We start from the raw sequence: 19,477 nt of genomic DNA on the forward strand, positions 1-19,477 counted from the left end.
CAATCTATACTTAAGCCAAACTGACATCAACCTGTAAATGTTTTGGGACGCAGATGGCTATCTACAATGGAGTCGCGTTCTAAGAGCGAATCGCTGCCTACCATGGAGTGTCGATACATACCTCAGCATCGGAGACCTCTTTTTCTCGCAAGGCCCTGAGTGATCTTCGGGATCCTCGGCGCAGACTATAAAAGCCCGGTTGGATGGCTCACAGGACTGGTCGGCTGACGCCCTCGAGGCGAAGGCCTGACCCTCAAAGGTCAGTCAACAGGACTCGCTGCGTCTGTCGGGAATCCCCGGGACGACGGACGCGTCCATGTAGGTCCGAAACCACCAATGCTGAGCAGTTGGCTCTGTGTCAGCTTGGACCCTGTGAGCCGTTTATGAAGCAGGGACAAGGCCGGTGTCCGCGTTTGTTACTGAAGGCCTTCTGCGTTGGCCGGGCCCCCGAAACAAGGTGGCTCCCTACATCAAGGCACAGATTGCTTAACAGGGGAGCATGCGCCGGCAAGGGGCTCCTGGTCGACCAGAGTCAGATTTAACTGAAGACGAACAAGACGGGACCCTGAATGTCAGAGAGCCGCTTGCGCTGGTAAAAGTCCTCTTGCCTGAAATGGAATGGTAATAAGAGAAATGGAAATCCATCAATGACAATGGCAATGACAGGATTTTGAGATCAGAACTCACGCAAAGCATGACTGGTGTGTGTGCTCTAAGATTCGAACCTCCTGTTGTGATTCAAATTCAACGACAGAACTTTATGAAAAAAGGCTGCACGCATAGTGACGCTTGGCACGGTTCCTTTGCCCTTCGACCTCCCTGACGTTGAACAGCCGCTGCTACCAGCCGCAACCCATCCAAGTCAGAAGTCAAATATTCAGCGCATATAGACGCAGACAAGATCGAGAATGCAGATTTCCACCGCACCTCACCACCACCCCTTCGTAGTGAGTTCTCACTGGCATGCTCCCCTTCCCCGGTTGATTATCCTGGATGTGCCCTTGCGAGCGCGTGTATAGCGACTTGAACCCCATACGCCCACGGGTGGGTGGGGATCGTCAGGAGCCGACACCAGATATTTGAGCTACGGAGCATCAAGTTCAAGTTTGATCCCGACGGTGAGGAAGCCGGAATACTGCCATAGATGGGAACAAACCAAGTCGGCGAGAGCTTAAGCTTTCTTCGCAGAAAGTGAACTAGAACAAGAGCATTATGAGGTTGCATGTGTTCCTGCCCTCATCCCCGAGGACTCGTTCCAGACTTAGATGAACATATTCCAGAGTATGTTTTAAGACGAGTCCGGCACCAAAGAAGTGTCATAAATGCCAGTATCTTGATATATATATATATATATATATATATATATATATATATATATATATATATATATTTCGGTGCGTTTGCACAATAAAAGTTTTGGGTTTTTTATTCGGCAATTCGGGTGGCAATGGGCGCCAAACAGACGCAGCCGTTACACGATTTAGGGGAAAGGAACAGGCAAGCCGTTACTCGACCTGGATGATCGAAAATCAGAAAAGGGGTAAACAGATCGTCAAGTAAGCTGGATCGTTAGTAATCCAAACAATGCACCGGCAAACTGAATCGCTACACAATTTAGATACTGAAAGATTCTGAACTCGGATGACAAGCAGCAAAATTGAGAGTTTTGGCCGAACTGAAAGCAGAGTACAAGCCAGGCTCCCTGACAGAGCCCGGGCGGCTTGTCTTGCGAAACGTCTCGTCTTGGGCTCGCCTTCAGAGAGCCCAAGTACTTACAGTACATGGCGCGGAGAACGGCACGTGGCAGAGAACCAGAATTTTTGTACAAGCCACAATTGCCACCCTTTCGAAACAGGTCGCTGCATAAACCAGTGCCCGGCCCGAGATTGCCACAGGGCGTTAGACGGCGCATTCCGCACCGCTTCGTGGCTGGCTGTACATATCTGAACGGAGAGGCTGATTTTGTTTTTGATGGATGCGCTTTTTGGCATGCGTGATTCGAAGAATGTCGTTCCTTGCATACTATCGAGAGCATTTAAAGATGCCAAGCGTTTCATTACCCGTAGCACACAACACTTTCACATACTGAACAAGATGAGTAACTGGCTGATTGAATGTTAGTTGGACATATAAACAATAAGCTCCCGCCAAAATTAAGCTCCCATTGTGTAGATATAAAGTACCCGCTACACACCCGCGAAATGTCACGTCATCGAAAACGCCATGTCGCGTTGAGATGATCAGGGCGCAAACAAACAGGCACCGTCGCGGCGTGCACCTGCTGACAAGCTGCAGCTGACCGACGGAACCAACGCAGCCAGGCCACGTCGCCGTTACTCGCAGCAGAGTATCGCGCAATGCTCTCGGAGGCAGACGGGCCGAAGCATAAGCCGGCCCGGTCCGCGCAGCCCATGAGCCCGATGGTCCCCCATCAGCCGAGATCTGGTCTGAGTCAGCGGCCGGCCTGGCCTCGTCGCTCCGATGGCGGAGCTGGGCCACACCGGTCGCCCAGCCGTGCTGACCACATGGGGTCAGCAGCGCTCGGCGGCCGGCGGTGGCGCCCCCTGCGCTACGGCTCCGGCTCGGGCAGCGGACGCCTCTCAACCGGCGTCCCGCCGCCGTGGCGGTCGTCCCGGACGGCGCGCGGGCGCGGCGCCGGCGCCGTGCCGTCGCTCTCGTCCTTGACGGTGGCGCTGAGCGGAGTGGCGACGCGCCGAATGCGGCCTCCGACTGGCTCGCAGGGCACCATGTGCACCGACGGCAGGTAGCGCACCACCTTCTCCACCTGGCGCGGCGAAGCGTGGAACCAGTAGAGACGCAGTGGTCCCGCGCGCCCACCTGGAGCGCCATGGGGTCCACCGACTGGTCGATGAAGAAGTTGAGTGTGGAGAGTCTGACGATATGCAGCCCTTGCCGACCTTGTGCAGGCAGGAGGGGTGGGGCGGGCACGAGTGCACGCGTGTCTCGTCTGGGTGCAGCGTCAGGCACGCCACAATTTCCGGCGGACGCTCGTACAGCACTAACTGATTCGGGTCCACGTGCACCGGCTAGCCGGTGGCCTCGCGCAGGCGACGGAACACGTGCTCGCAGCCGTAGCGCGTGCGGCAGCCAAGATTGGCGCGGTGGCGCGGGTCGTGCGCTAGCCACTCGTGCACCAGTCGCACCACTGACGGCGAATCGCTGAAGGTCGGGCAGATCGTGACGATCCGGCATGCGGAAGGTCGTGTTGGCGCGCAGCAGGTCGACCTGCCTCGGTCGGCCGGCGGCTCCGGGTGTGATGGGGGTCTGACTGGGTCCTTTTTTCGGATGGCGTAGGCCAATGACCTGTTTCGGGCAGCAAACGCTGACCGGAGTGTCCTCGCCACCCTGGCCTCCGCCCAAGCCTGGTGTTTGGCCCTTCTCTGTCAGCGGCGTTTTGATAGAGCTGAGGCGGATTCTTTCGCACTGATCGATACTAATGTCTCCGTCTGTAACCTGCGGCCAACCTTACGAAATCGTGATATTCATGACGGAACATAAACAAGATTCCCACATATGTCCAGCTAAAAATTACGGTTTTATCATTCCTATCTTGTTGGGAGAACGGACAGACTAATCATGCACGAAATCATGATATTCATAACCGAGCATGGACAAATTTCTTAAGTATGTTAAAAAAATTAGGGTTTTACAATTCCTATCTGTGTTGGGAGAACGAACTGGTTTGTGATAGAAGGGTGACAAGCTGTTGCTCTAATGATTACGATTTTAGTCATTGTGAAGACTGGTTCATGCTCTTCCACTTGTATTCGGAGGCTTTAGCCCTGATGGCTGATCGGTTTACTTTTCACATATTTTAACTAGCACCATTAGTGATGGTTAAGCCTTCTGGGGAAAACTACCCGTTTGAGCTTGTTGGTTCAGTTGGTGATCAGGGTGCGTATTTTGGTAATGGGAGTAGCCATTCTGGCTGGACAATTAATTTTGTCCCTTTAACGCGACGCACTGGGTTTGATCTTTACGCGCCACCGCCTCACCTGCGTCGCTCTGGCAGCATTTATTTGTGTACCCAACTACGCATTGTTTTGGTGTGACTGTTGCGGTATGTGTGGATTTCCATAATTTTCTCAGACAATAAGGATATAACGTTGGAGGCTCATGTTTTGTTTGGACACTGCTACACGTAAAGGTACTCCTTGTTGCGCGGTATAACCGAATTATACAGAACACCCCAGCGTCGGTGCAACAGTGCTGCATCAGTTTAAGATATTGTGTCCGTCAAGACCCTGGCGAAATTGGGTGACGAAAGGTGAGATTAAACGACTGCTTATTAGCTGTTCATGTATTTTGACATTACTTAAGCATAATGATTATGACATTGTAGAAGTGCGTTAAATAGTGCAAGCTTGAATGTTCATGTGCGTGTTGAAAGCATATGGGATGTGGATGTGTACATACAAGTTAATTATGAACTTCCTAAGCTATAGTAAAACTTTCTGCAAGTGATGAGACATGGTCAGATTAACCAAGCAGCATCAGGTGACAGCTCACTAGTTTTTGCACTGTACACTGTGCACTGTTTGTGTGCACTGTTTGTGCACTTCTGACAGCTATCTAGTTTGTGTTCAGTGCATTGTAGCTAGCTAGCCCTCTAGGATTTTCAGGCTTCTATTTTAAATTCCCAGTTTTGAAATCTATATGTATCATCAACATGTCACATCATTCACAGTCATTGCACATCACTTGCTTAATGCCATGTGCAGAATATTTGGTCAGGGTGTACTTTCCTACCTAATGTTAGAAAAAAACATTGTACACCATTTGTCGTGTTTAAGGCAGGACATATCGTAAATAATCACAAAACAGGTGGATTCATGCTCTTGCCTTCAAATTTTTTTTATAATTATGATGGCGAGCTCCCGAGTGCCGCACACATGCACAGCACCTGCGACACCAGCGGGGTCACAACATTACTGCCAGCATTAAGAACCATAAAAATGTAAAGGGGTGGAGGTAGCAAGAATCCATGAAATTTGATCCCCCTTCAGCACTTATATAGCCTCTGCAGTGACTGTTGCTCCATGAGGGATGCAAACAGTATGTATGATGGAAGTGAACAATGCCGTACCCATTTCTAGGTTACATGGCAGAGCCAAAAGGTTCCTTGGGCATTTCTGAGGTGCCTGCATAGGCCTGTGTTTGAAGTGGTTTGCATTGCTCTGGCTGAGTTGTAGGATTGGTTTCCATTCATTTTTTACAGGTACTTCCAGCATGGACAATGTCTTCATTCCATTCTCAGCACCAGGTCTTCCTCAAGGGTCAAAACTTTCAACATACTTAACAGTAAGTTAACTGGCAGCTTCAAATACCCCAAAACAGTTTCTCCACTTCATTCTCAGCACCAGGCCCTTAAGGGTCAAAACCTTAATGGATTTTGACAGTATGTCAGCTGATGATGGTTGGTGATATTTATGGGAAGTATTTTCTAGGTACTAGAGCTGTTATTAAAACAGGGTTTCATTGTGGTGTAGGGGCATGGTGATGAGACATGAATTATATTCCCATTTGATTCCATCACTGAACAGGCTCTGAATGTATCTGTTATGACACTCAGTTTCTTTTCATATCAGGCTGCCAAGCATTTAACGGTGTCTATGTCAGCACCAACGACTTAACTGCACCTTGGTACCAAGCTGCCCCTGATGGCATATGACTGTGACCCCAGTGCCGGGCCGACGCTGACCGGCCTCCGCGCCAGCAGAGTCGCGTCTCGGAGCCAGCAGAGGTGAGCAGCGTTATGGCCGGGCTCAGCCTGGCCTCCGGCTCTTCACCGGCGGGCAAGGCGGGCGGGGCGCGCGCGCTGGCGGCGCGCGCCTTCACGCCCGAAGCCGTCGCCAATGGCTCACCGCCGGACGCCGCCGGCGCCACTCTGGACGAGTCCTCGTCCGACCCCACGCCGCTGTTTGAGGTCAGAGACTCGGGCAGCGTCACTGCTGTGCGGTCTGAACCCCACACTGGAGCCAGGCTCGGTGACGAGCGTCAATAGACGCGCATTTCCATCTGTATTGAAGTGTGTGATATGTGGTCCGCTGCTTGGCAATGACATCTGTTCGTAATGCACATGCCCATGTGTTTGGCCAGGCCACACTGTCCGAGATCGCCGTGGCAGTCATCTGGTCGAGTGCCGTGTGGCAGCCGCGTTGACGCGCGCCACCTGCAGGAGAACGTGGGCGGTACGACCTACTACTTCACGGCTGAGGACGCGGCCGCCCAGAAGTCGGCCGAGCCGCCGACGGTGACGCCGCCGTACACGGCATACGTGGCCACGCCGCCGCGCGTCGCCGACGCCAAGAGCGCCGCAGCCGCCGCCACCCACCCGGCCAGCTTCTTCGTCAGCGACGAGCTGCGCGAGCTGATCCTGCGCCAGCAGAACCTGCTGCTCATGCACCCCAACCCGCAAGCGTACCCGGGTCAGTGGCGCGCCGCCGGTGGCCCGCTCACCGCTGCTTAGCGTCGAGGGAAGGAGCGTGTCACGTCATCTAGGTGTAACCAGGCGCTGTGGTGGCCATCCACATGCTGCGATTGATTCGGTTACTCAGCTTGTCAGTTTTAGACCAGTGGATGTAGCTGGAATGTTTTGTCAGTTTTAAACCAGTAGCCATAGTTGGCATGTTTTACGCTGCAGTCTGTGGCTGCCACACATTGTGTTACTGCGTTACCTGGCAGGTGTGTGATATGATTGATATTGTTTTAACGTATCCGAGCGTCATATGGTGCCGTCGTACTTCTGCCAATAGACACTTCATTTTCCTTTTTTTTTATCTAGTAAATATTAATCGTCGTGCCTATTTCATTTGCCTGTTTTACGTAGCAAAGCAACTTGTCTGCCAATTTGTACATGAAAGTGCAGATCTTGGCAATAACATTCGGGAATCACGTGGGTCAAATGGAGCCTCATTTGCATTATTGACGCTTGCAAATTAACGTCAAATAGCGAAGCTGTGTGGCTATTCAGCTGACGCCCTACGTCTGCGCGATGTCCAGATCTGCCGAACGAGGTGGACAACTATCACGAGCTGTGTCCCCTGGAGGCTCCTGGCCAGCCCCACAAGTCCACTGCGTTCGGCTACATCACCACCTGTTACAAGGCCACCAACATGAAGAGCGGACAGTGCTACTGCCTGCGACGGATACATGGTAGTGTGCCAGTTTCACGGCCTGGTTCCCTTCAAATACCTATTCGTATTACTTTACCTTGTCACTACACCCACCCAGTTACTTTTGGATGAACCTCATACTCTTGTGGGACTAAGTTTTGGCTACCAGATTATGACTAGAAAGCATTAATTTCGTGGCCCGCAAAAACGAGCTGTCACTCACGGACGGAACCTTGTGAATGAACTGTGTCCGCTATGACCCGTGAGCTTATCCACCCTGCCGTGATGATGCGGGGCTGCGCCGGCGATCCTCGCCGCGTCTGCCACCGTACATAATGACATTATGTTGCATCTGTAATAGCGTGAACTGGGGGTGTATGCTGCTGTGAATAATGACATTATGTTTCACTGGTAATGGCTGAAATTCACGCATCCATGCCCACATGTGCATATAGCATAGATGTGTGCATGTGACGAATGTGCGGCAGCGTTGGCACATGGCTGACGTGTGCCTGCTGTAGGGCTGCGGCTGGCCGGCACCAAGTGTCTGCAGCTGGTCGCGCTCTGGAGCAAATTACAACATGCTGGTCTGGTCACATTGCGTGAGCTCTTCACCACCAAGAGCTTCGGCGACAATTGTGAGTTGACTCGCCCTTTGGTGAAATGTGATCTGTTTTGCTGACAGAGCTCTTTATATGTGTTGGCAAATTCATGACCTGGGCTCGTTGCTTGGTTACAAATGGATGTGTGTGGTAAATGCGTCTGGTGTGGTTTGTCTCAATCAGCTGTTGAAGAGGATGTAGTTACCACTATGCAATCAAAAACACACAATGCTGGACGTGAAGTGAATGGGGTGCGGGAACCGAACAGAGCTGTGTGAGTTGGTAGGGGGTCGGGGACACGGTCCTCTCCACAGCCATGTGGGAATGAGCAGCTCCTTGACGGCAACTGAGAGTTATTAACGCTCATTGGTGTGAGTTTCAGATGCACCAATATTGGTGCAAGATGTATTGGTATTGGCGTTGGAAGTGCAATTGTCAGTGCCATATGTGCCTCTGTGGATACCAGATGTACCACTGTTGGTGTGAGATGCGCCAGTGTTGGTATCAGATGTGGTAGTGTCGACACCAGATGTGTCAGTGTGGGTACTAAATGTCCCAGTGTCAGTACCAGATGTACCAGTGTCTGTACCAGATGTGCCAGTGATGGTACCAGATATGCCAATGTCAGCACCAGATGTGCCAGATTCAGTACTGGATGTGCCAGTGTCGGTGCCAGATGTGCCAGTGTTGGTACCTTATGTGCTGGTGTTGTAATCAGATGTGCCAGTGTTGGTACTAGATATACCAGTGTTGGTACCAGATGTGCCAGTGTTGGTTCCGGGTGCGCCAGTGTCGGTGCGGTATGTGCCATTGTCAGCACCATATGCACCAGTGTCTGTACCAGATTTGCCAGTGAGGCCAGCGCCAACGCTGACACCAGCCCGCCTTCCCGAATTCCCGGCAGCCGTGGTAATGGTGTACGACTTCCTGCCGAGCGCCGAGACATTGATGGCGCGCCACTTCAGCCAGCCGCCGCAGCTGAACGGGTTCCTGGACCCGTTCCAGGACCCGAGCATACCGCGGCCGTACAGTGCCCAGAAGAACGCCGTCCTCCGCCAACAGAGCTGTGCGTGGTCCTGGCTTTTCCGTGTGTCCACTGGCTCAGAATCGCTTACCGCGGCAATAGATACACCGAGCTCCGGTGAACGCGCGGGGTGAATATGGAAAGTTGGCGCTATTCAGTTGATGAAAAGAGCAATATTCGTGGGCGGAACGGGGTCATATGGCTCGCTACACAAAGCCTTTGAGCTTTGTTCCTCTCATTGTCGAGCGGCTCAATGTTCAACTGAATTTGTGAAGCCGATGACCTCTGGCAGTGTGGGCATATGGCACATAGCTGGTCAGAAACCGTGTCTGAGCGACTGCGCCGTTGTGTGTGACGCGCGGCGCTAGCTCCGCCGGCGGCGCGCGCGCGCGCCTGGATGGCCGGCGGGCGCTGGCACTGGTGCCGCGCTTCATCAGCTGAGCGGCCCCCCTGTCGGCACCGACAGCGCTGATGCCCGAGTCGCTGATCTGGAGCTACGTCATCCAGCTGACGGGCGCGCTGCGGCTGGTGCACGGCAGCGGGCTGGCCTGTCGCGTGCTCGACCCCACCAAGGTCCTCGTCACCGGTGAGTGCCGGCCCGGCGGCGCGCCGCGTCACCGCCGGCGGACGCGCGTCGACACTCCGACCTGGATCGGCGTGTCGGCGTGTGCTGCTGTCATGGTGCCGGGACGAATGCCGTCGGCCGGGGTCTTCTCTCGGGAAAGGGATTGCAGAGCTTGTGGTGTGTTAGTGACGTATCAGGGTAGGTCTCAATTCATAGGGAGATTTTTGCCATGTTCGTGGAGTCCAAGGTATTGTTTTTGCCGATGTATCGCTCTTTGCTGCATATTTTCAAAGCGGTTGTGCTTCTTCTGGCTCACACGGTATATTCGTATTTGTCTGCCGTCCCCGTGCGATGCAATATCTTGGCGATGTTTTAGCTCCATCACGAAAGCCATGAAAGCCCGGCGTCATCACCATGCACCAGCGTTACTGTAGCCCTCGAGCACATGTGCACAGCGCAATAAGAAGGCGGTGCTGCAAAACTGTCAATGCTTCCAAACACCGAATATATCGCGCCGGGTTGTATTGTGTGCGTTTGCTCAGGTGGAATGCTATGTTGGCAGGTCAGGATCGTGTGCACGTGAATTGTTGCGGCGTACTGGACGTGCTCATGTTCGACAACAATGCGTCCAACCCGCTGGCAATGGTGCCTCACTACCAGGTGAGTGGCGAGCCGTTCTTGTGTGCTCATTGTGTACTCTACCCGAAAGTCGCGTGTGGAATTAGAACTACTGGATATATGCGTGCGTGGGAAAGGTTTTGAAAAATCTGTTGAGGAATGGGGGACTAATCGACGTGGTTACTGGTGTCATTAGAGTTGGAAACTGCATTTTGGCGATGATGCCCGTTGTCATTTATGCAACCTGTCGAACTGTGCTCCTGTTTTCCTCTGGAGCTGGTGTTTTGAGTGTATTCTGTTGTGGCGTGGTGACGGTATTGCAGTGAATATTTATCGGTCTAGGAACAGCTGTTTTGACGTGATCCCCAAACATCAGAGCTGACGTCCGTTCCGCACTCGCAGCAGGAGGATCTGGTGGGCCTGGGGAAGCTGCTGCTGGCGCTCTCCTGCAACTCTGTGCTGGCCGTGCAGCGGGAGAACTTCAACACCAGCATCAGCATAGTCGAGCGTCACTACTCGGCCGACCTCAAGGCACTCATCATGAGGTCGGACGACGCCGAGACGCTGCAGGGCGCCGACTGCTGCCGTATTAGCCGTCTTTGATACCCTCCCCTGCCGGGGTATCCGTCCACTGTCGCTCGCGTGCTGTGTTGGCTGTCGTCCGTAACGGTCCTTGCCCTCGATCCCCCGCCCTCGGTGCCCGCCCTCGGTCCCCCGCCCTCGGTGCCCGCCTTCGGTTCCCGCCCTCGATCCCCCGCCCTCGGTGCCCGCCCTCGGTCCCCCGCCCTCGGTGCCCGCCTTCGGTCCCCGCCCTCGATCCCCCGCCCTCGGTCTCCGCCCTCGATCCCCCGCCCTCGTTGCCCGCCCTGGGTGCCCGCCCTCGGTCCCCCGCCCTCGGTCCCCCGCCCTCGGTCCCCGCCCTCGATCCCCCGCCCTCGGTCCCCCGCCCTCGGTCCCCGCCCTCGATCCCCCGCCCTCGGTCCCCCGCCCTGGGTGCCCGCCCTCGGTCCCTCGCCGTCGGCCGGCGGCCGGCGCTGTGACAGTGGCCTGTTGCTGTGTCTCCAGCTCTTACTGCTGCTCTATGAGCCGTCTGGTACCTACTGCTGTTCATCCGGTGCAACCTCCTGCCATGTGTCTGCCATCTGCTGCAGTGCGCTCTCGTCTCTGTTGTGACGGTATCCTCTATATCCGCCTTCCGGTACTGGCAGCCCGCTGGCATGTCTGCCGTGCATCAGCGTCCGTGTCTCCTCCGCCGACAGTCTGCTGATGTCGCCGTCGTCTGTCCCTGCTGTCGTGTCTGCTGTTGTCACCATCGGCTGTCCCTGCTGGCGTGTCTGCCGTGCATCAGCGTCCGTGTCTCCTCCGCCGACAGTCTTCTGCTGTCACCATCGGCTGTCCCTGCTGTCGTGTCTGCCGTGCATCAGTGTCCGTGTCTCCTCCGCCGACAGTCTTCTGCTGTCACCGTCGGCTGTCCCTGCTGTCGTGTCTGCCGTGCATCAGTGTCCGTGTCTCCTCCGCCGACAGTCTGCTGCTGTCACCATCGGCTGTCCCTGCTGTCGTGTCTGCCGTGCATCAGTGTCCGTGTCTCCTCCGCCGACAGTCTGCTGCTGTCACCATCGGCTGTCCCTGCTGTCGTGTCTGCCGTGCATCAGTGTCCGTGTCTCCTCCGCCGACAGTCTGCTGCTGTCACCATCGGCTGTCCCTGCTGTCGTGTCTGCCGTGCATCAGTGTCCGTGTCTCCTCCGCCGACAGTCTGCTGCTGTCACCATCGGCTGTCCCTGCTGGCGTGTCTGCCGTGTACCAGCGTCGGTGTCTCCTCCGCCGACAGTCTGCTGTTGTCACCATCGTCTGTCCCTGCTGGCGTGTCTGCCGTGCATCAGCGTCCGTGTATTCTCCGCCGACAGTCTGCTGCTGTCGCCGTCGGCGGGCCGCCAGCGCAGCATCGAGGACGTGATGCCGATGATTGGCGCCCGGTTCTACACGCAGCTGGACTCGGCCCACTTGCTGGCGGAGCGGCTTGAGGACGAGCTGGCCAAGGAGGTGCAGAACGGCCGCCTCTTCCGGCTGCTGGCCAAGCTGTCCGCCATCACCGAGCGGCCCGAGTGAGTACTACGTGCCCGTGGAAGGAGACTGCTGTGCCAGAAGTAGGAAATTCGTTTGTAGAATCCTGGACCTGTTGACCTGCGCAGAGTTTGGCCATGACACTGGTGATGGGGTGTCGCTTCGCCATGGAATAAGCTGAGGAGATGCCAACGCTGTGTTCTCCGGCGCGCTGTACTGATGCAGTATCTAGAGTCTTATCACGAGAGTGCTCGCGACAGTGGGAATCCTCGGGAATGCCCGCGAAAATCGTGCTGTAATGGCAAGACCTTCTTTCCACGCCACTATCCACTCACTCTGGATGTGGTTTTCTCTCTGAATAAACGGAGCTGACACCTGACCACGTGTATCCTCACACTGAACGTCGACTGTCACGGGACCACTGTCCGCCTGGGAGCCCGTCCCCCGGACCTGGACCTGGGTGTCGCTGACGCCTGCCGCCGCCTACGACCCCAGGCTGAACCTGGAGGGCGCCTGGGCGGAGACGGGCGACCGCTACATGCTGAAGCTGTTCCGGGACTACGTGTTCCACGCGGTGACGGACGACGGCCGCCCGTTCATGGACATGGCTCATGTGGTCCAGTGTCTGAACAAGCTGGACGCTGGCTCCTCTGACAAGGTTGGTCGGCTCGGGACTGGAGTTGCGAGTGGTGCCGTGTCGTCGGGAGAGCTCAGGCGGGGACTGGGCTGGAGTGTGGACTGGCAAGCAAGTCTGAGGCACGGTACCAAGCCAGCCCGTCTTCAGGAAGGCCAGTTGGCAAGTTCGCGGAGTAAGTGTGCGCGGGTACCGCCTTGGACGCGATCACCGTAGAAAGGGCTCTTGACTGGCTGGACGGTTGGACGGCTGTTGTCCCTGAGTGAAGCGTGCCCTGGGTAGATGCGTCGGTGAGCGCACGGTTTTGGTCAGTCACTTCACACCTAGTGCCCATGATAGAGGTTCACGTGCTGGGATATGCCATTTGGATACGCCAGTGTGTGTGACGCTAATGCAAATGACATGAAGGCAGATCGTTAGCTTTCTTACATTGGCTCATACCCTGGCGCTTACGTTGCCTGCCAAACACGCAACGAATGTCGGAGGACTGGGTGTTGGATGGCTTTTTCATTTCTTGATGTGCTTTGGGGCTCATGGCGAGGGGTGTGTGCACTTTAGGATACAGAACCTACCTTGCAATAAATCCGGCCGCATGTGCAACGATGAGATGCATATTATGGCGGCATGCATGCTGATGCTGGCTATAACTGATTGTGTGATATCCTCACATCCATCCCGTTCCCCATGTCCAACCCCAAACCACAGTTATGTAAATTTGTTTGCACGTAAAGAGTGTAGAGAGAGAAGATTGATTACAAAGATTGCAGAGAGACTACCTCCATTAACGTTCGACCGTGGACCTTAGCTAGAACATCACCGGGCTAGCACCCTTTAGGCCAATCCAGCATTGCATTCGCTCTTAGAACAGCTCTTGTTGAAGCTTTTACGGCCGAATACGGGTTAGAATCAATAGAGCTATTAGGCGGGGGTGTTCCACTCCGTCGTAATGTCTGATTGCAGCAGTGTAGAGGGGAACAAGGGTGAATATTTGAACTTTTAGTGTATAAAACATCTGCACCTGGATGGATATGGTCTTTTTTATTCTGACTACTATGACGATCGTGGTGTGACCCGCTAGAACGATCTCAGACCTTGTTCTCTGTTTGCTGTAATGCTACATGAGACCCTATGTTTGTACTGACAGCCAGACTGGCCTTTGTGAGCTGTCCCGGTACCGCAGGCCGAGGGAAGGCCCCTGATCACTCCCGTTTGTCGCCGTCTGTCCTGGTGCTGGAGGCCGGCTGCGGCCGGCCCCGGCTCACTCCCGTCTCCCGCCGTCTGTCCCGGTACCGGAGGCCGGCTCCGGCTCACTCCCGTCTGTCGCCGCCTGTCGCCAGATCTGCCTCATGTCGCGCGACATGCAGAACGTGCTGGTGGCCACGTTCGCCGAGCTGAAGCAGTGTTTCCAGCGCTCCTTCCACGAGATCTTCGAGTCGACCATGGCCAAGGAGTCTGGTGGCTCCTAGTCGCGCGAGTACCCCGGCGGGCTGCCTCTCTGCGCGCTCGGCGTGGGTGCTCCGCCGGTCCGTGGTATGGCCATGGTCCCGGCCCGTCTGGGTTCGCCGCCGGCGAAGGTGCCGTGCTGGGCTCACTGGTGTGGTTCTTGGTCACATGTGAGGCGCAGACTTGTGCTGGGACGGCCGGAGATGACGTGCTGAGGTCTGCAGGGGCCACAGGCATCTTGCTGGGTCACAGTGAAGACTGTGCTGGTCAAGGGCATCGTGCTGGGTCACTGGGGTCCAGGTTTAGTGACCTACCGTGACCCACAAGATGGTCCGTTGACCCGCTGTGTCGGAACGCCAGCAGGCCCTGTCGCGCGCGGCTGTGTTGGCGGGGCTAGCGGCCCTGCGCCGGTCCGTGCTGTACAGATTCTCCGGTTGTCCGCCAGATGTCAGGCCGGTAGCACGTCCGTTGCGGGACGGCTCACGTCAGGCGCGCGGAGAAGGGCGCCAGGCCCGTCCGTCCCGCCCTGCTGGCTGTGTGGCGTCGCCATGTTGGGGGGGGGGGGGGGGTTACGGAGGGGAGCCAGATGTGACTTCGGGAACGTCCGAGGTCTTCTCGGAAATGGGGATGGGCGAGGAGGGCGGAGGCTCCGTCCCCTGGAAGGCGAGGTCTCCGTGCCCTGAAGAGCGAGGCCCCCGTTCCCTGAAGAGCGAGGCCTCCATCCCCTGGAGAGCAAGGCCTCCGTCCACTGGAGAGCAAGGCCTCCGTCCCCTGGAAGGCGAGGCCTCCGTCCCCTGGAGGGCCGAGACTTCCGTCTTCAGGAGGGCGAGGCCTCTGTCCTTTGGAGGGCAAGGCCCCCGTCCTCTGGAGGACGAGGCCTCCGTCCGCGGGAGGGGCGAAACCCCCCTCCCCAGGACAAACATCACGTCTTTCCTGTAACAGCATTTTAACGTGGTGGACTCGTGGGATCAGCGGACAATCAATAACGGCAGGGGCTCTTAACTGTTAACCCATCGTTCTTGGGCTGCGCGAGATTGTTCAACACTCTGTGCTCAATTCGTCTAAAGTTAAGACTTCAGTTGAGTTGAGGCGGTCCAAAGCTCATCGGGTGGAGCACAATTTCGGAACCAATCTTAAGAGTAGAGATTCACTTCACGGGATGGGAAGCTGTCGGATCATCAATCATACACCGTATTTGGTGAGATTTTCTGAGAGTGATGCAGCCCAGGTGAGGCTAATACAAAGGAGCATCTAAATCATGTCGCACTAATGCATGCCGTCTGACTTTTTCAGTTTGATCTGAAGCGTTCATGTATAATTCCGCCGTAGTTTCTCTGTAGGGAACAGCGCAATCTTTGTCGTACTTATTTTGAGTGCCCGGACAATCGGTCAATATTGGGCACGTGCTTTATCTATGCCAAGCGCGAGTCGGCGTTTTCTGTTGCCAAATACTGTCGTGCACATGCTTTTAGATAAGTTTTTGTTCTTAACACCGAAGTTGAAGCTACTTGATTTGGTTCCTCCTCGCGCGGTTGATCGCAATTTATTGCTTTGACAAATGTGATGCAATTAAACCATACGGCACACCTGAATGCAGCAGGAGCCTCACATAATTTGCAGAGTTGCTTTTATCTTGGCTTTGCAGACTCCAAGCCTATGAAATGGCCTTTGTGACCGGAGACAAAATTTTGAGCGGCGGTTCGTGCGTGAAAGCGTGTGTTGTCTCCTTCTTTTTTGACTGGAGATGACGGCCTTGCTCTAACACAACGCGAAAGGTCGCGACCGTTCAGCGCCAAAGTGTCCACCGGCCCGTTCATTCGCAGTATTTGTCGTTTAAGAGTCAGGCTTTTGTGCATAATATTTAGCCTGCCTCAGGCAAGCGTGACATAGATCGTTAGAAACGCCATTTCTCCATAACTGTCACAGTTCCTCTTTTTTGTAAACGGCACACCGTTCAAATCTGGCTCAAGGCTTTTGTTGTTCCCGAGACATGCAGTTTGGATAGGTCATAGGATGTACAAGGCTGAGCTTTATTGGCTTGTTTTGTAACTAATCTGTAGTTCTTCTCAAATGGAATTTAATGTATGGCTAACCGTATATATGTCATGCATAATATATCGGTTCGTACTTGACTACTCTCAGCCAAAGGGTATGACACAGTCTGATGAGTTGTGTGGTCGACGTGCTATTTGTGAATTAATGATGCTGGTGTTCTTCTTGATAGATTCTTTTGCAAGTTATCTACCCATACTGTAAACTTCGGACCACTTCGTATTTTTGGAGCGCCAAAAATTAACTTAACAGCCAGGGCTGAATTGGCTGGCTGCGTCGTTGTGTCGAACATGAGCAGAGAGTGTTGACGGCGACGTGCTGTCGGGGGCGGCGCCTGGGTGCTGCGCTGTGCCAGCGCCTGCCCCGTCCCCGTCCGGTGGGCCCGCTCTTCCTGAGACGTGCCGCGGGCCTGGCCTGCGGTGCGGCGCCTCGTGTCGGGGCGCCCTGTACAAAGACTGGCCGGTCGGCCGCGCCCCGCCCCGCCCCGGCACGCGTCGCCCCAGTACAAAGACGCTGGGCCGCACGCCCCGGCGAGCTTGTCGCGCGCCTGGCGGCGGGCGCGCGCCGCGACGCCGGCGCCGTCCGAGCTGCGACGGCCGCCACCCTGTGGGCGCCATCGGGTTACGTCGTGCCGGGGGTGGCGATCTGTCAGTGTTTGATATTGGTAGCACTGTATTGTGCGCGTCTGTGTGCTAGTGATGCGTCAGTTTCAGTGGTTTTATCCTGTTGTCGACTGGCCGTAAAGTTCACATTCACGGTTCCACTACATTTTCCAATGATTTATTTACACGAATTATGAAGTTTTATACTATTACGTCGCAGTGGTGTGTGACAAGTGAACCGAATGTGTCTCAAGTTCCAGCCGACTGGGCCTAAAAGTGCTTTTATTTTCCTAGGAAGTGATTTTCTAGGAAAAGACGAGAAAATGCATTGTCATCATGTCGTAAAGCTGACACCATGTGAAACTGTAATAAAAAGAAATAAATTCTTTAAAAGTTGTTCGTCTGTCGTTTTACGAGGACTTCGTGACGTATTTCACTCCAAAGCTCTCCAAACGTTCCTCCAAAGCGAGGCGAAACAAGTGTTATTGCTAAATTTGTGTCTGATTCTACTAATGCCGAGAAACGAAGATACTGTCAGGTTTGTACTTTTTCCAGTTTCTGGTGGAAAAGGCCAAAGCCAACGAACAAAAACAGGAACTGGTGAAAGTACTGCCGTATTTCATGGTACCAACAAATAGCGCGTGCCGTTCATAGGGTTCACATCAGGACCGAACATGTGGCGAACTATTACATCGCAAAGGGCGAAAGCGTTGCTAAAATTATATGATATGACTTCGGAGAAGATGTCGCAAACACCTACGCATTTCTTCAATTATTTTACGGTGGGACCAATCCCGCAGTTTTGCTTCTGGTGCGGTGTATGTCTCCATTCGTTGTTTGCTGGTAATTTGCCGCATTTGAACAAAGTCCTGCGTATGCCTTTCCGTCACCCGGTTGATTGAGTCGGTGGCACCGGGGCTCGCCATTGTTGCTGCCCTGTGGCCAGTCACACGTGCGCTTGCGGCCTGAGCCATCATACCCAGTTGGGAGCCTTAGCCACGTTACTGCCCCGCCGGGCCGTCATGTGTCGCATTGACAGAGGTAAGGCCCTTGACAGATCCCCGTGTGTCCCATCAGTCCCCGATGGACAGCCCACATGCTGCTGGCACGGGGTTTTCTGTGAGCAGAGGGCACCGCCTGCGGTGCAGGCCGTGAGAGGGTCACGTCAGCTTATAAATCAAAAGGTTGGCGGACGGCCTCCTATTTTGTTGCCGTTTGGGAGCCCTGCACCAGTACTATGAGACGGCCCTTGCTGAGTTCTTTTCGCTCAATCACACGCCATTTTAAAATAATCGCTGTAGTTTGGCCAGTGTTGTTTCCAGTGGATTTGTGATGTTGCTGCTGGTCTCCACAATCTACGGAAATGCACGCGTCCTTATACAGCTTCCTTGAAAAGCTCAGAATGCGGATGAAAGAGTCGACGCTGCCAGCATTGGCTGTATTTCCTAAGCCTAACCGCAGGCACGGTCTTCGATAAGGCGCTGTTCGAGGATCGAGACAACCTGCTGACCAAAAGCCCGCTGGCTTACATTTTCGGTATTTGAACTGCACTATGTGACGCTTTCGAACGTACACGGCGCCGCCATCCCATTATATATTCATGGCGCCACCATCCCATCATAATCCCGATCATAACTAATGCTAAAATTGTGCTGTAGTGTTGTCCGTAGGGTTCCCATGTGACCTGTGACGTCGCTAATAGCCTCAGACCAAAGTAGGTCCTGGGCACCGCGGGCTTTTTGTGGGGCACAGGATGCTGGTGTAAAGTGCCGCCATGCTGCCAACGTGGCGGCACTTCATGAGCGAAATGACATTTTATGAGCGTAGGCTGCCCATAAATCAGACGCGTACGAGTGACATCAAACTCCGGACTAAAAGGCTGCCGGGCGACGGTCGGATGTTCGTCTGTTGTTTGATAAAGCTTATTTAACGCCATCAAACATGCAGTGGTTTATTGTCCTTGCTCGGTTGTAAAAAAAAAGTTGTGAACAGTGCCGTAGTTTCGCCCGTAATGTTTCCATTTTACTTGGAGGGCTGCAGGTGGCCTCCTTAAACTTTTCGGAGTACGTTCTGATCACCGCAGATTCCTTGAAATGTATCGAATGCAGACGTAAAGTACCCGCACGCCGCGAGCATTAGGTTTGTTTTTATAACCTTAGGGCAAATACCCTTCCTTAAATAGGGCGCCACGTGATGGTAATGTCAATCCACTGACCAAAGTGTTGCAGGCAACACGGGCGACATTTTGGTACCGTTCGGGTAGCCCTGTTAGTGCCCACACGACTTCACTTTCCTCGTTCAAAAATTAATCCTTTCATAAGTGTTCAGTTTCTTCCGAGGTGCTTCCACGTGACGCGTGACGTGAATTATTTGTCTCTTATCGCCGCAAGCTCGTTGTTAGGCACCGAATGCAGGTGTAATTAGCAAACGCGTTGCTAGCATGGTTTTTATAAGGATATTTCACCCGCGCGAGCTTCCATAGGACAGCGTGCGAAGACCATACGAACTTCATTTTCTTGCCCGAAAATACATCGTTTAACCATGTCGGAGCGCCGGGCGTTGGGGGCTGAATTCCGCCTCCACTCGTTATCTTGAAACGGTTTGGAGCATGCCTTTTAAATTTGAATTGTACTGAATGTTTTTCTAGGTGTTGTGTCAAAATGTCGGGTACATAGAGTGAGCATTGATGGCTCCAGAACCCGGGTTTCGAGGGACCTCAAGTGAAATTCGGCGGTCATGT

General features: G+C 54.3%; 1 protein-coding gene and 1 long non-coding RNA gene across 2 annotated transcripts; both read left to right on the forward strand.

Annotated features, from left to right (window-relative positions):
• Positions 1-4,060: 4,060 nt before the first annotated feature.
• Positions 4,061-5,930, forward strand: LOC119108706 (uncharacterized). The gene is made up of 3 exons (XR_005095338.1): positions 4,061-4,288; positions 5,240-5,322; positions 5,741-5,930. It is a non-coding gene; the product is annotated as an uncharacterized LOC119108706 (long non-coding RNA).
• A 148-nt stretch (positions 5,931-6,078) lies between these two features.
• LOC119107298 (PAN2-PAN3 deadenylation complex subunit pan3) lies at positions 6,079-14,625 on the forward strand. The gene is made up of 11 exons (XM_037230723.1): positions 6,079-6,087; positions 6,266-6,449; positions 7,024-7,176; positions 7,658-7,774; positions 8,643-8,804; positions 9,229-9,348; positions 9,890-9,987; positions 10,348-10,490; positions 11,850-12,047; positions 12,502-12,664; positions 13,978-14,625. Exons 1-11 carry the CDS (start codon positions 6,079-6,081, stop codon positions 14,104-14,106), a joined length of 1,476 nt encoding a protein of 491 aa, XP_037086618.1. The 3' UTR covers positions 14,107-14,625.
• Positions 14,626-19,477: the final 4,852 nt, after the last annotated feature.

This window comes from Pollicipes pollicipes, unplaced genomic scaffold, assembly GCF_011947565.3.
Source record: "Pollicipes pollicipes isolate AB1234 unplaced genomic scaffold, Ppol_2.1 Scaffold_6686;HRSCAF=7923_pilon_pilon_pilon, whole genome shotgun sequence".
Lineage (NCBI taxonomy): Eukaryota > Metazoa > Arthropoda > Thecostraca > Pollicipedomorpha > Pollicipedidae > Pollicipes > Pollicipes pollicipes.